This window comes from Pomacea canaliculata, linkage group LG10 (genome assembly GCF_003073045.1).
Source record: "Pomacea canaliculata isolate SZHN2017 linkage group LG10, ASM307304v1, whole genome shotgun sequence".
Classification (NCBI taxonomy): Eukaryota; Metazoa; Mollusca; class Gastropoda; order Architaenioglossa; family Ampullariidae; genus Pomacea; species Pomacea canaliculata.
The window spans coordinates 14,466,336-14,482,725 of NC_037599.1; the positions used below are offsets into that span (position 1 = coordinate 14,466,336).

Genomic DNA, 16,390 nt, shown 5'->3' on the forward strand with positions numbered 1-16,390 from the left:
ACCACCAAAAAGCTTAATCTCTAAGCTGTACCAACCCGACACTTGACGGAAATGTTCTGTTACTGGCCCATGCCTGAGCAGCGTAAAGTTGGAACATCAATCAGATAAGAAAGCTGAGACCCATGCACAAGATGCTGCCAACCAGCCACGGTGGTGTTACTTGTCTATAAACCAAAGGCTTCAGACGCTTTCAACTGCTCTCGGATTTGGAGTTTTGCGTGGAAGCACAGCAATTTAAATGTGTTTTGGGAGTTTGTTGATGTCATGAAATCGTGTCGTGTCCTTGAGTTTTACTGTGCCATGAAATCGTATCAAATGTCTTTGAAAGCTTTATTGATGCCATCAAATCATGTCAAATGAAATCAACAAGTCTAAAAGTTTTGCTGTCGTTTTTCCTGAATGTTCCAGAATGAAGGTGAGCAGAGTTTAGTCATTGCACAAAACTTGAAATGTTGCACTTCCACCGAATTCTACTTGGGCTTTAAGATGAGTTCGCTACAGCGAAATGGCATCAAGCACGTGGGCATCTTGGGCGACCGGGTGACACCAACCAGATTGCCTTTATCTACAGATTACCTTTACACCAGGGTGCTGTGGGGGAACACACAAAGCATAGAATAAGCGTCCGTCTCTATTCTATGACAACAGCAGATGAAGGCTGTCACTTAACAAGAACACCCTAGAAGAACTAGTTGCACAAAAAACAACTTTAAAATCACATGTTTTAAATGCAGAAATTTGTAATATAATCAAACCTTTCATGTGATTACGGTAATCAGCGACTTACCCTGCATGATCGTCTTATGATTTCTAAAATCAGCGAATTAATCTGTGTAATCATGTTTTATTTCTATACAACTAGTCAATCTTGTTCCTAGTCCAATCACTCTGGTCCAATTACTGTAATCGGCGACACTGTGCTTGTCATTCGTGTTATTGGTATGTGACTTCTATGACCAGGTGTCGCGAGATTATCGTAATATACTCGTGCCTTTTCACCTGGCGATAGTAATCATGTGTTCACCGTGACTTTGATGGACAGGTTGCATGTTGCTCGCAGCACAATCACGATGAAAAGCTACTCACACGGCGCGCACAGGTTGTTTTCGCAAGAAGAGTAGGAGAAGGGGCAGGCGCTGCAGGGGGTACCGCCTTCCTCGAAGGGTTGGCTGACACTTTCGACATTCCCCCTGTACAAACAAACATACAATCACAATATACCATAAATGCATTCAGTATGTAGTGTATTACAAATCACGTTATTCACAAAATAACTTATGCATTTGGGTAAATGTACGTTGATGGCGAGTGCGCAGATGGATGGAATGTGCACCTGAGAGAACGAACTTCCTTATGAAATCAAGTGTTTCAAGATGAGTAACATTCATAGTCAGTATCTTATAACAAGCTAAGTGATTCATCAGACTCAATAAAAAACCAAGTTGTCGGAAAGTAACAGCAGATAAAGCATGTTAGTCTACAATAACACCTTCACCGTGTGCACAAATTCAAGCCTGTAGTAACAGCTCGCGGTACGAGGCATGTGTGACTTAATATGTATGACTTAAAAGGTGTTACTTGTTATGAGGAACTCACGCGGGGCTGTAGTAGCAGGCCAAGAACCATGCGTTTGTATAGTTGATATCAGCGGACGTCAGCAGCGGACATTTTTTCAGAGCACAACCTACGTCCCGGGTCGTGGCCCACATCATCTGTAGTCAAACCGTTTATTTGTATTAAAGTTTAAACAGACTAGGGTCAAGCAGCCCTTACCATTATTGCTGCACTCTCGGTGACGCTTAACAGGTACAGATTACTCACTCAAGCACCCACATGCACGCAAAGTTCGTAACCCCATCCCACTGGACCGACAAAGAGCTGTACCTGTGTGTAGCTGCAGCACAGTGTGGTGTTCAAAGGAGCATTACAACAGTTGGGGTCACCCTTGAAGAAAGCCTCTTCTAGGTTCCACGAGTCCAGGGCGCTGTATATAATAGCCTGTTCGTCCAGATTAAAGTCAGAACGGAATAGATTCTCACCCCACGAAGGATTCTCCTGATGCCTGAAAGTACACTGCGACACCCAGTCTGCTGACAGCTGCTCCAGCCGATAGTTCCACCTCTGTTACAGACAAGTCCTGTTACAAAACTGCTTTGATAAGTAAAAATAATGCAACATAAGTTAGAATGAAATAACGTTGTGCGGTGGCATCCTGATTGAGCTACTGATTCTCGTAGCTCTCCCAAACCCAGTAGAAGTTGCTAAACTAACAAATCATCCCTCCGTGTAAGATCTCAAATCGCGAGTCATAGGCGGTCTTAAGTTTTCGTCTTAAGATGACTTGCTTAACTCGCTTTTTTATCTTGGCTAAGTCGCGGTCTCAATCCCTGACATGAGCGAGCCTAGCCCCATCGCTAAGCTGAGAAATAGGTCGAGGTCTGCGGGTCCTCATCTTAAGACTATGTTAAGCACAAGCCAGGGCGCATACATCACAATGGTGGCGCACTCTCCAGACGTCCTCGTACAGCAACCAGCGCTATTGATAGCAACGTCGTAGTCACACCTTTTCTCATGACACAAGTCACTCCTTACATCCTCAACACCAGGGGTGGGCAATTAATTTTCCCAAGGGGCCGCATGAGAAATTGAGATGGTTTTAGAGGGCCGGACTAATATAGTTAACTCAGTTTTACCAATACAGTATATAAATATATACTGGCAGGCGGGCCAGCGAGCGGGCCGGTCAGAGACAGGAGGCGGACCGGATGCGGCCGGCGGGCCGGCCTTTGCCCAGGTATGTTCTACACTCTACTGTCTCGCCACCTATAGTATTTAGTTTAAAAAAAATACCCAGATCTAGCAGCTGACGCATAATGCAGACTACGTCAGTTAAACAAATGGAAATACGCCGACTGCCCCTCCAACTACCTGTCACTTCAAGACCCTGTATAGGATATTAGTTCGTGATACTCATTAAAATCATTTCAGTCTGACGCTTGATAAATGACAGTTTAAAATGTGCTTGTTTTTAGCTGCAGTTACATCCGATAAAAGGGCATTTGAATATTTTTGTTTAGCTGATTTAGAACATATTTGCCATCTCCTTTTAATATCCTTTCATTTAAACATGATTTCGACTTGGATTAATAAAGCAAGGAACGAGGCTAGGAATTTTTAAAGAAATTTGATTTTTCGTCAAGCTCTTTGATTTTGTTATGCCAGCTCTGGCTGAAGAAACAAGGCATTTTTTAAACTTCGCACTGCGCACAAAAACTTTTTTAATTCATAACTTCTGGTGTTTGTTTGTATGTGTGTGGTTTTTTTGTTTGTTTGTTTTTTTTGTTTTTTTTTGCAGATTTGCTGGCTCACCGGCCAATATGCACTGAGAATGACACAAACATTTGTCAAACACTAAAGATAACTGTGATACATATCGTAAAAAAGATGGGAAAATGTGCAAATACTATTTTGACTGACAACATTTAAAAATGTTCGGTTGCAATTTCTTTTTAACGAAACATTACTTATCAGTACCTCACACAGTTGGGCGATGTTTGTTCTCATCGAGCTTTTGAAGGTACCCACGCACTGAACTTTAAGAATGTGAACTAAACCAATTTTATTTACCTGGATATTTAACAATAGAATGATTAAGAATCTGTATGCTGGTATTTTGTATAGCAAAGACGTGGTTCTGCACACAGTGATGAGCCGACATTAAAACTGTAAGAAGTCAAACCGACACTTGGGGGTGAAGGTCACATGCATGCATAATTCTTGGAAAAGGCGGATACCATTTGCAGCATGTTGGTGGCGCTCACTGCAGCGCGGAACCTGTTGTGACTGTCCACCAGTAGCGTGCGCAGGGCGTCGTTCAGGCCACTGTCCGTCTGGCCTGCTGTCCAACCAGTCGTCACCAACAGTGCCAAAGCCAACAACCAAAAGTCACGTGGACGACGGCAGCTGTACATCATCCAGGCTCGCGTCACCGTGCGATCCGACAGCTGTGTTGACGTCAGTGAGTCACACGAGCATACAATAACACACAGGCAAGCAATAACATTGGAGGGGGAGGGGGGACCTCTGAAAGCTTTAAACACACAACACTTTACAACGATTATCTGATAACAACATATTCCAAGAATTACCGATTTTCACATCAAGATATTTCAGTGGAGGAAATATACTACTCATAAAAAAATGTAAGAGGCAGAAAGAACATCACTTACAGAAGCCAACAGCAATATGTAATTGCTCGTGGTGTAATATATTTGAATTTACTCCTTTCACAGTAAAGTTATAATTTCCTTTGTAAATCAATCCCATTAAGAGATCTGGGAAGCCAAATAACTTGAATCTAAAAGTCACCGAAACATTAAGTGCCCTTTGGTATTGTCAAAACGTGTGTGGCTGCCATTTGTTGCAACGCATTTCATACACCTTTCTCGAACAGACTGAACGAGTGGCACCAGAGGTAATCAGCGACTCCTGCTTCAGGAACGTCAACAGCTGACCATGATTGCTGCATGCTGGTGGTTTACCTGAATGCAGCTTTCCAGGATACCCCAGACGTACTTGACAGGTGCCAAGTCAGGTAAAAATGGCATTCGATCAAACTGTTGAATTTGTTTCTGCTGCACGAAATCAGTCAGCCCACTCGCAGGGTGGCCAGTGGCGTGATCATCTTGCTGCGTGAAGCCTGGACTGTGGCCTGTTAGCTGGCACGATGAACGGCTGCATAGTCTAGTTTCTGCACCAGTTGCCAGTCAGAGCGCCATGAACGAGATGACGATTTCTGCCATGAAGATGAAACTGCCATGCTGGTCGTGCTTCCTAACGAAAACATTGACGAATCGTTCTTCTAGGCGGTGCCACTCTCGTTGCCATCACTGTGCACCAGAGTCAACCTGATGCACCTGAACTCCCCACCTCCTACCCCACTGCTGCCTTGTCCAACGCTGATGACATCTGCACTGCTGTACACGGACATGGAGAGCCAGTGTCATGTGGACCTCAGTTTCGCTATACAGGTTCTAGTGGTACAGTCGACCGCGGATGGTCAGCTGACTGACGTTGACATGTTACCATTCTCAGGTCTGTTGTGCAAAGCTGTCGGCATTACGTCCTCATGTCCCGTTATTCTCTAGCCCCAGGGCAGGGATGGCGAACCTATGGCACGCGTGCCCAAGGTGGCACGCGAAACGATTTTGTGCGGCACGCGACGACGCTGATGGATTTTTAAAATTTTCAAATTATCATAAGTAATAGCCTTCAATTTTTTCAGAAAACTGTAAATAATATTAAAGAAGTGATGTTGGATCATATTCCACATAATTTTTTCATATTACTTTTATTAACTTGGGTATCATATGACATAGCGTCATAGCGCATAATAAATTTTGAACAAGACAAATCTCGTTTTTGAAAGAGTTCTCCTTAGCTCCCGCCATTTTGCAGATTCTGAAAACGCCTCGGTCGTACACAAGGAGGTCCTACGTTGTTCGCTAGCGTTTCAGTCAATAATTTTTAAAAATAATTACCGTAACATGTCATTTTCAAAGTTTAAAAAAAGAAAACTTAATGAAGAAGAAGGAAGTGGCAGAGCTTTCCAAGAATGGTGGACTGAAAGATATGGAATGATTCACAGGGAAAACAAGGCCTTATGTGCCATGTGTTTGGAAAGTGTCGTTTGTCGGACATCATCAGTAAAACGTCATTATGAGTCCAGTCACAGCTGGCTTTTAGGCAAAATTAAGCGAGGATGAGCAAAAAGAACATATATCGCGCGAGTTAAAAAAAGTGATTTCACAATCCACTTCTTTTGTAAACTTTGTTAAAAGTTCTTCTAACTTAGTGGCTGCAAGTTTTGAAGTTTCCAAAATTATAGCTAAGCATGGAAAATCTGTATGTGATGGTGATTATATAAAGGAAGCATGGTTAGAATGTGCGTCTTATTTGTTTGAAGACTTCAAAAACAAGGATAAAGTCATTCAGAGAATAAAGGATTTGCCAATAAGCCGAAACACGGTTAAAGCGAGAGTTATGAACTTGCACGCTAATATTCAAGAACAAGTAAAGAATGATATTAATGCATGTCAAGCCTATTCTATTTGCCTTGATGAAAGTACTGATGTGACATCGTCTGCTCGACTGGCCATCATTGCCAGATATAGCAAAGGAAATGAAATACACGAAGAACTAATAAAATTAGCAACTGTACCAATGACAACAACAGGTGCAGATATATGTCAAACTGTTGTGACAGAACTCAGAAATGCCGGTGTAGATCTCAAATAAAATTGTTTCTGTTACAACTGATGGTGCTCCGAGTATGACTGGGAAAGATGCAGGTTTCGTTACTTTGTTTACAAAACATGTTGGACACCCACTATTAGCTTTTCACTGCATTGTGCACCAACAAGCCCTATGTGCAAAAACCGGCTTAAAGGAACTTGAAGACATTATGAAATGTGTAACAAAAACCGTAAACTTCATTACTGTCCGTGCTTTGAACAAGAGAAAATTTGAACAGCTGCTAAATGAAGTTTAATCAAGTTACTCTGGCTTATTAATGTACAACAACGTACGTTGGCTAAGCCAAGGTCACGTTCTGGAACGGTTTGTGGAGTGCCTTGATGAAATTCAAACCTTTATGGATGACAACAAACAAAATTGCTCAGAATTGACAAATGTTGACTGGCTAGTGTTTTTTACCGATTTCTTATCCCATCTGAATGAACTTAATACAAAGTTGCAAGGCTTCGGAAAATCTATCGATCAGGCATTTGACATATTGAAAGCATTTGAGAAAAAGTTGAAGATTTACAAACGTGACATACAGAAGGAAGAATTAAAATATTTTCAGAAACTGAATAAATTTTATGATCGTTATTTTCTACAATGAATTATATCAAATCAGATGCCAGAAATCGCTTGACCGATGATTTAAGTGCGGCGTGTGTAACTTTGAAGAATACACGGTATACCCCAGATACCAAACTGTTATCATCTACCTCACAACAGCAGAAGTCGCATTGATTGACCTGCCCCAAGACTTCAAAATCTGTAGGTCAGGATAACGTTGAATAAATAAGTATTATTTTATAATTTATAATTTAAAAATAAGCAGCTTTATTTTTTCCGCGCAGCAAACTTACTGGTTACTGGCTGTAGCACTTCGTTTCTATAGCGGCATCATTAAGTAGACCGACTTGGCACGCAGCAATTTTTATTGCTTTGAAATTGAAATAATTGGCACTCGGACTGAAAAAGGTTCGCCATCCCTGCCCCAGGGCGTTGTTCAATGCTGCCTCTCTGAAATCGTTCCAATAGTCGCTGAATGACAGAATGTCTCACCCCCGACCGTCAGGACCCTTTTTTCGGATATGTTGTCTTGAAGCCGTCCCAGACCCCACCAACAATCCATTAGTGTCAAACCTCATCTTTTTGTTTGGGGCGGGGAGGGGCGAACGTGTTAGTTTTAGCCACATTTTCGTCCCATCTATAAAGAAAAAAAAAATCCCACCTCTCTGCTAAGCGACTGATTAACAGTATTCATTCCACTTAACAGACAGACAGTAAGACAGCTCACCTCACTGCTATTGACCATCGAGGCAGGAGGTTAGGCTGCAACTTGGCGGCGCGTGAACCAGCTCAAAGGCAGCCTGCACGTGTCCTTTGCCGCTGCTTGTGCGCTGCTGCACGTGAAACAGGAGAGGAGGTTATTATATACCTTAATCTCTCACACACAATCAGCGCCCTGCCCCCAGGGCCACCTGCTGGTGGTCAGCTGACTGCAACTTACAAACACAGGTGTCGTCCTGCAGGGTGAAAGCTGCTGCCAACATAAGCAAACAAATGAAACTCTGACAAAAAAAAGGAAAACATAAACAACAAAAACAAACAAACAACAAAGCAAAACACAAAAACAACAACAAAAAACCCCTAAGTGCATGAATGAAGAACTGAGAAATGAATGTAAGATATTTCTTAAAGAGATTACTTTAAAGGCAGGATTTTGTCATCAAGTGACACAGAGAAGAGGGCAACACAGACCGGAGAGACTGACTCGGGGGGTAATGCGTCAGTAGCTCAGACAGGCGCGCTGGGCAAAGACCATGAAGACAGTGGTAGCAGAGTGTGGCCATGCGCGAACTCGGACGGGCAGCTAGTAAAACTCACAGAGTAGGGATGTGGCACTGTCCGATTGTCGTCTATGGAAGACAATACGAGCCGCAATATTCTGAGCCTTTTGAAGTTTTCTCAGTAGACAGGGAAATTAACGTATCTCAGCCAATACAGCACAAACGTTGAGATAAGCTTTGAGGGCAGAAGCTGACAGGAAGGGTCGGATATGACTGATCCTGTGAATCTCAAGGCAGATGGACTTACAGACTGCACTGATGTGAGATTCAAGAGATAATGATGAGTCAAATATCACACCCAGATAACATCCTAATAATTGAGATCACTTGTACAGTGCTTTTTAATTGAGAGTTTTTCTTTCTGTCCACCATCAGCATGACCAAGAGCTTGCTGTGTTCTCCTGCAGGCTGCTCTTCCATGTGACACGACAAACAATTACATGTTCGCATTTTTCTTTTATTTAGTAATTACTTTTGCCATGGCATCTTTTTTCTAACTTGAACGGAATTTGGTGTACACGAAGAATATGTGCAGATTTTACAAAGATGTCTACCATGCAGGGGGCTAGGGCCAACAGATGTTTATCATGCAGGCGGCAATTAAAGGCCATTAAATGTTTACCACTGTGGTTTCTATGCTACTGTCTCTAACCATATTATGTCATTCATTGGGAGACTGCATATCGTTACAGACCAATCTCTTTGACATTATTGATATGAGCAAACCGTAAAAATGTGTGCATAGTCAATGATCATTTTTCACCATTTCGATATTCAGGTAAGAAATAAAGAAATGTGCTTGATATGCGTGATTCGATAATCGATCGATCCATATGTAAAGGCGCCGACAATGCATGTTTTGCGTGGTTATAATTTCTAGGCATTTTACAATATTTACAAACGTCATGCTAAATAATCCCATATTCTAGATATCTCTTAATTATTGAAAGGAAATTATGGTTGCATATTTGCTATTTTAAGTATTGGTTCCAGGTATACATTCCCCCAGTCGAGCATTATTTAGCACAGGTACTTTCAGCATACCTTTTTTCCCCATGTGCCACACGAGGAGACACATAGGTAGACAAAAGTTAGACCACGTTTAGCTGAGGGATGTAAAGCAGGCAGACCCCTGCAGCTGTTTGTGGCAATGCACGTGTAATCATTTCTACTGACAACTGTGCTTGCTGAGTTGATAGATTGTCTGAGCCTGCACGTTGATGAAGATGACGGATATGTGGACTCAAGCAGCAAAAACAATTGTAACGCGGAGAGAATACTTAACAACAAAAACATTTGAATATTTATGTAGCACTCTAGTAGTGTACAAAGTATAATGTCTTCGCCGCGGGGTTTGTAGATTTGCATCTATATTCTAGAACAGGGATGCACAACCTACGGCCCGCGGGCCATATCCGGCCCGCGAAACTTCTGCCCACAGTGCAGGAAATCGGCATGTTAGTAATAAAAGAAGACCTTAAAAAAACGAAAAAAAAAAAAAAAGGAAGAAGAAGTATTTATCCCCACGTAGGGGCGTCTCTCAATCTTTTTTTCGATGGACGAACATTTCAATTCAGTTCTCCGACTTGTGTCTCTACGATGCAGCCGGACATTCAGAAGTTGGTTTCGGGAAAACAACTTCAAATATCCCACTAATTACCACATAATTAATGGTAAGTACAACTTGTTTCTAATAAAAAATGGTATCTGCTCTATTTTTTGGTATTTTTGCGGTGAAGTGGCCCGCGACACGGCTGTCCCAAATGGATATGGCCCGCAAGCCGAAAAAGGTTGTGCATCACTGTTTTAGAATATTCAGCACGGCAGTAATGTAAAAGGTAGAATGTCTTTGTTGCGACAAAGTAGAATAGAATGTCTTTGTTCCTTTGCATCTGGACTCTAGAAGGTTCTGCAATGTTCAACACTGTTATAATGAACAAAGTAAAATGTCTTTTTTTGCGACAAAGTAGGTCTTTGTTGCGGTGAGGTCTAGAATGTTCGAGGGTAGGGAGAATAAATAGCAGGGTTGACAGAGGTGTAGGAGCTTTGTGAATTTGAGAGAGAGAGCAGTTAGGCCAGACGCTGAGCAAAACTGAATAAAACACTTCAGTGCGGAATTGTGTTATTTCTGGTACGACAGCCCACTCTACGTAGCCATTTGACGTGTTGGTTACATTTATAAGACATTATACGAGAATACAATAAATTAATTGCTAACATCTGGTGTGTCTCCAGGGACTTCGACGAACGTGTTAACATGTTTACATGTCATTCTCCGAAAGTCTGACATTTTCCTTTGTGCACGGGTATTCGATATAGTCCAGTATTATTAAAATGTTTAATATCTAACAAATATTCCTTGTTCATATCTTTTCCTTCTTATTTGGTGCCTGCATCTGGATGTCAACTGTTTCTCTGCTAGTTCAGAGATGAGAGTGCTGTCCCTTTGCTTAACTGTCCTTTGTCTCGTTCGTGGATCTGCGTCGAGTTTTAGTTTGTCCTTCTCATCTCTGATGTTTGTTGCTCCGTTCGCCTCTGTTATGGATTGTTATTCAGTGCTTACATTTCTTACAACAGACATAGTCTTATATTCCTCCCTATTGCTTAGAATTTTTGAATGTACCAGATTTTGTGCCTAATTCTTTACTGACACTTTTAGTTGTTCTGGCATTGTTGACCATGCCGTTTTCCATTTTTGACTTACGAACCACGTACGTTTTTTTATGTTATGTTACTTCTGAAGATTCTGGATCTATATGTTGTCTGGTGATGAGATGTGTTTGTGGCATCTTGCTACATGCAAATCAAGATCAAAAGTATAAATAATAACACACTCTTATAGTGCAGCATCACAACAAAAGCTACACTATCTGTGGTGTAATGACTGTGTTCAAACAGTTCAGGTATTATCTTTTTCTCCTTCCTTAAATCTGCAGCACACAATAACATTGCAGTCATTTTGACCATTAATGGTCACATGCTTCATAAATTTTCTTTCTGTACAAGGATTATGAATTATATTATGAATCAAAAAGTAAATTGCACTTACTAAATGACTTGTGCAGGAGAACTGGAAGCATAGGACATGAGGAATCAGCTTTATAGCTCTAATTAATGAAGCTTGCATCTGGTTCAACAGATTGTGGTGGGAAGTTGCACACCCTGTGACCACTTTCCTCTTAAAATGCCAGCAGCCAGCTATCTAGAATAACAGTAAAATAAATTATTGACCATTATGCAGTTATTATCATATGTTGTTGAAAAAGACCATTAAAGTTGTCTGAAATGATACTTCCAGTCACAATCAGTTGTCAATGGGCTATCTGTATAAGGTTGTTTTTTTTGTGGTTCATCACTGGGAACACAATCCTTACGATGCTCTTTGACAAATATTCTTAATTACTTGCTGCAGTGGAAAGTTTGGTGTTTGAAAAAGTCGTTTAAGCTGGCCTAAAAAGTTATAAAATTGAGAGGCAGAGTTAAGAGTTTCGTAATCGCAATTTAAGGAAATTCTGACAGCTCCGAATTCTCTCCATTGCTAACGGCTAAAGAATTATCAAATGCAAGCGTTCAGAACTGCTGAGCACGATTTCTACCTCTGTCTGGAAAACGTGTGCATTTATTGCGTTAATGTGTACTCTTAATCTTTCTTCTCTTTGAATGATATTCTGCATTAAATTTGGACATTTCTGTAGTTAAAATCTCAATAACTATGTTAATATAGAGTATAAAAATTATACGTACTGTTATCGAAGCGTCGAACACATGTATCAGTATAGAAATTGACCGCTGGAGACGCTTTTCTGTTGGGAAAAGTGTAGACACAAATTTGAAAATGGCGGCTTTGCCTGCACGTATGTAGAGCGCATGAACCCGGTACGTAGAACGTAAGTACGTAACACGCCATGGCGAAAAGTCATTGTCATTGTTAGGGGTCATGACCCTATATGTGGGCTTGATCTCCCGCACTCTGGCTTCGCCTGTTGGCTTGTGTGCGCACTTGGGACATGAACGATCAAGTACTTGCTCAGAAGCTGAGACTTCGAAAAACAGGTATTTGAGGCTTGTGTCTCGCAAAAGAAGTAATACATCTGTCCCTACTCTACCTACTGCAAGCAAGAAGCGAAAATCAATCAGCAGTGAGACAAGCCAGGAAGAAAAATTGCGTGAAAGTGATTTTGGTTGCTCAAGTGCTTGCGAAGAAAGTTTACATGGTGGCATAGAAGATTCATGTTCAAATGATCAGAATACTCAAACAGATTTGACTGGACTAAATATAGATGCAATCATGCAGGACTCTGAGACCAGACTTCTTGATTCAGTTAAAAACAGACAACATTGTTCTATTTATGAAAGACAGGTGTATGTTGAAGATGAAGCTAAAGTTCCATTCTACACAGGACTTCCTTCATTGGCAGTAATGGACCTTATTTTCAGAACGGTAGAGCCATACATGTCTAATCAAACACAGTCACTGTCCAAAGAGCAAGAGTTTTTGCTATGTTTAATTAAGATCAGGCTGAACTACCAATTCCAGGATATAGGGTATCAGCTGAAAGTATCCGTGTCAACTGTGCAAAGGAGTTTTCATAGAACTCTTGATGTACTTGTAGCACGGTTGTCTTTTTTGTTACACTGGCCTTCAAGAGAAGCTCTGAAACTGTCTATGCCTATGTGCTTTAGAGAAAACTTTAAAGATAAAGTTGCTGTTATTGTTGACTGTTTTGAACTTGAAGCACAGAAACCCTCAGGCCAAACCAATCAGATCCAAGTTTATTCCAACTATAAAAAATATAATTCTGCTAAATATCTGATTGGGATCAGATAAGGTTCAATCAGCTACATTTCAGATGCATTTGGTGGTAGGGCTTCAGACAAACACATCATTGAAAATACTTCTTTGTTGTCCAACTTGTTACCAGGTTTCAACAGTGAAGATGAAGTTCTTTTTTATCAAGCTAAATTAATAATTCCAGATTTTACCCATGGGAAAAAGCAACTACACCCACTACAAGTGGAAAATTCGAGAAAAATAGCCTCTGTACAAATTCATGTTGAGAGAGTTATAGGCTTTGTTCGCAGAAAGTTTGGAATTGTGCAGTCTGAAGTGCCTATTGACCAGATGGCAACAAAGCCTGGTGATGATAATCCAGTCATAGACAAAATAGTTCGGCTTTGTTGCTGCATTGTAAATTTACATAAATCCATAGTGCCTATTGAGTAGCTATAGTGCGTGTGAGCGAGATCGAGAGTGTGTTGTGTGCGTGCGAGCGAGAAAGATTGTGTGCTTGCGTGCGTGCGAGAGAGTGTTCGTGCGTGCGAGCGAGAGTGTGTGTGTGTCTTGCGTGCGTACGAGCGAGATGAAGTGTGTGGTGCAAGCGAGCGAGAGAGGAGAACGAGTCGAGAGTTAAATCCCTTGTTATTGTAGAGCTTTGCATATTCAGTATGCGGGAAACAGACTACTGGAACGTCAGGACATGTCCTGTCGCATGCTGAGTATGCCTTTTAAACACTATCTCTGTATACTCAGTATGGTGCGAACCGGGTGGGCCCCTGGATTCTCCTGACATGCAGCCCAGATGTTCCCCATCTTCCTTTGCTGCTAGGGATTGCTGTACCAGTAAGTGTTTTGAAGTGGCTTCTTAAATTGGTACTTTCATGATTTTATGAGCTTTAGTATTTTATTTTGCAGAGAGAGCGATTCTCACAGACTGACATTCAGTCTGACTGGGCTTATAACTATACACATACATATATATATGTATGCATATACATATATATATGTATGCATCAGTCTTACAGGATAAATAATCTCCACCTTTATTTAAGTGTCATTTCACTTAGCAGTTTGTCAAAATTTTAACCTGTTTTTGCCATTTAAATATTCCTGTTCAAGTAAATTGCATACTTTGCTTATAGATGTGCGTGTGAGAGAGAATATCTAACTATATGCTAAAAACTACTGACATTTCATCAATACATGAGAGATTTGATGTTGCTACTCATAACAAGATAATTGTTACTATAGAGCTGGCAGTTTCAGTCAGAATGTTTCTGGAAAGGAATATTGTAGGCTGGCAGGTATAAATTGTGAAGCTAGTTCAGGGCAAAGGGTGGGATTATTAGAGTTCACTTGATTGTCAAGGTTATTGTGTTTTGCTTTTGTAGTCAATATTCTTGTATGTTTGGTATGCATATATATGCATATGACCCTGAAGTATACCGTGGCGTGATGTACAAATGTATGTATCACCTGGAAACATTTGTATTTTACTTCTAATTATCACAACTTCCCTTTGTTCACAGCTGCAGTCTGAAAACTCTCTGGGGATATATGTGAAGCGGAGATCAATACCACTGCTTACAAATAATTTGGAAATAAGAGCCAAGAATGGAGGAATAAGTCAAAGGTCAAGGCCATCTGATTGTGAGTGAGATTAGAAAATAAAGAAGCTTGTATATGTTCGATTTATTAATGAAAGCAATGCATTATCTTTCTCTCTGCGTGTTCTACAGCTGTTAACAGGGACTGTTACAAAATTAAATGTTTTTGTCTGTGCGAGGCCGCCGGCGAAGGCATGTGACCTTGGCTGATTTGTGGTATTGACATCAGATGCGTTGCATCATTTTTTTTTTTTTTGTTTTTTGTTTTTAGCATCTAGAGCAGGGGTGGGCAATTAATTTTCCCAAGGGGCCGCATGAGAAATCGGGATGGTTTTAGAGGGCCGGACTAATATAGTTAACTCAGTTTTTACCCAATACTGTATAATTACTACATACCATGATACATTTATATTTGAGTCCTACCATTATAATTTTCTTCAATTAGGCACACATTACAACTTTGAAAGCTGTCATAGATGGGATGCACGCAAGTGTTTGCAAATGCAAGAGACAGGGATGGAAGGAGAGGTTAAATACAATGCTGTCTGACAGAGTGCAATAAAAAAAAAATTTCTAAACATACATTTTATTTTTGTAGGCATAGTTTTATTGTTAATGGCTTGTATGCATGAAGCAAATTTACCTACCTCGTTGCTTGGATAACTTGGATATTGGCAGATAGCAACCATACCTCAGTATTTAAGAACTTAAGGTAAGCCTACAGAAATCACTTTCAAAAGATTAAAGATGTCAGCTTTCTTTTTTTAAATGTCACTAAAGCTTTTCATTCTGCTATTATTCAGAGTTTTGTAGTCTGACGTGGAGTAAATTTATAGAAGCAAACGATTTTATATTCAAAGTGTGAGATGTTCAGGTTGTAGATTGTAATGTTATTTTTTTGCAGTTTTCTTCTCAGGCATTCACAACGACAACTAACCTAGTCATCAGGCATTTGCAGCAACAACTATTTTGGTCCCTGCTGTTTTATATATTTATATGAAAACTTGCATATGTGATGCAATAAATTGAACCATGTATATGTTTTGCCCACTGGTATTTACTGAGAGCTAGAAGAGCAAATAATAGCACCTGCAGTTAGGTGTGTGAAAGATGTAAGATTGGTTTTTGGTGTGCCAAGTGTTGGTAAGAGTGAAACTTGAGACAAGGTGAAAGTTCAATCACCCCCCACAACCTGGTTGTGAGTATAACATCCCTTATGGGACCCCATGAACTCTTGCAGGGTTAGGGTTAGTATCGGATATGAACCAAGTGACCGAGCAGCCGGGAGAGGTCAAGTGATGTCATATTATTGTCTGTTTTGTACAGCCCCCACCGGTCCCATGCACACTTTTATCAAAGCTGTTCATTCTTTCCTTCTCAAATTTTTCACATAGCCCTATTCGGGAATGACGCAAATGAGTTCTCAGTGAATACTGGCCTCCCAACTGAACACTGTTTAGTCACATGGTCTCGCACACATGAAAACACACTCATCACCATACAAAAATGGCAGCGACAGCTGAAAAAAAAAAATTAATGAGACACTAAAGGCAATGTAGATCCAGGGGCGAAACAAAAGAGCGCAGTGTCCGCAGGCATGTTAGGAAAAGGGACATCACTCTACATATTTCGACAAAATTAATTCTGAGCAGAAAATTCCTACCAAGAATGTCGTTTTCTTAAACAGCACAACTTATAGAGACAATGATGGCTAAATTAACAACTCCACCATCTTCTGGTTTTAGTTCTCAGATTATGAGAAATGTGGTTACAGATAATCTTCTAAAACTAACATACAGAAAATATTAACCTTGTAAAGTAAAACTAAATTAATTCATGAGAGAAGCAATAGTTTTATTTGA

The 16,390-nt window shown here is 40.6% G+C and overlaps 2 protein-coding genes across 4 annotated transcripts; one reads left to right on the plus strand and one right to left on the minus strand.

Moving 5' to 3' along the window:
- Positions 1-316: 316 nt before the first annotated feature.
- Positions 317-11,252, minus strand: LOC112574049 (peptidase inhibitor 16-like). Its single transcript, XM_025254858.1, has 7 exons — positions 11,194-11,252; positions 7,592-7,697; positions 3,795-4,004; positions 1,885-2,121; positions 1,597-1,712; positions 1,087-1,190; positions 317-591 (listed from the first exon to the last, which is right to left on the minus strand). Exons 2-7 carry the CDS (start codon positions 7,607-7,609, stop codon positions 566-568), a joined length of 711 nt encoding a protein of 236 aa, XP_025110643.1. The 5' UTR covers positions 7,610-7,697; positions 11,194-11,252; the 3' UTR covers positions 317-565.
- Positions 11,253-12,046: 794 nt separating this feature from the next.
- On the plus strand, positions 12,047-15,567 carry LOC112574550. 3 transcript variants are annotated; one of them, XR_003101456.1, is made up of 4 exons: positions 12,047-12,197; positions 13,675-13,764; positions 14,451-14,571; positions 15,433-15,567. XR_003101456.1 is itself a non-coding variant. In XM_025255705.1 (4 exons), exons 1-4 carry the CDS (start codon positions 12,565-12,567, stop codon positions 15,462-15,464), a joined length of 264 nt encoding a protein of 87 aa, XP_025111490.1. In that variant the 5' UTR covers positions 12,531-12,564; the 3' UTR covers positions 15,465-15,567. The 3 variants fall into 3 exon arrangements, 2 of the variants coding, with proteins under 2 accessions (XP_025111490.1, XP_025111489.1); XM_025255705.1 differs by lacking the exon at positions 12,047-12,197 and adding an exon at positions 12,531-12,585; XM_025255704.1 differs by lacking the exons at positions 12,047-12,197; positions 15,433-15,567 and adding exons at positions 12,531-12,585; positions 14,974-15,423.
- Positions 15,568-16,390: the final 823 nt, after the last annotated feature.

Coding starts and splice junctions, on each gene's coding strand:
- LOC112574550 (XM_025255704.1), top strand. CDS start 12,565: ATGGACCTTATTTTCAGAACG. Junction 12,586..13,674: donor TGGACCTTATTTTCAGAACG/GTAGAGCCATAC, acceptor CTGTATACTCAG/TATGGTGCGAACCGGGTGGG. Junction 14,572..14,973: donor AAGGTCAAGGCCATCTGATT/GTGAGTGAGATT, acceptor TTCTTCAATTAG/GCACACATTACAACTTTGAA.
- LOC112574049 (XM_025254858.1), bottom strand. Junction 1,713..1,884: donor TGTGCTGCAGCTACACACAG/GTACAGCTCTTT, acceptor GTTTGACTACAG/ATGATGTGGGCCACGACCCG. Junction 592..1,086: donor AAACAACCTGTGCGCGCCGT/GTGAGTAGCTTT, acceptor GTTCCCCCACAG/CACCCTGGTGTAAAGGTAAT.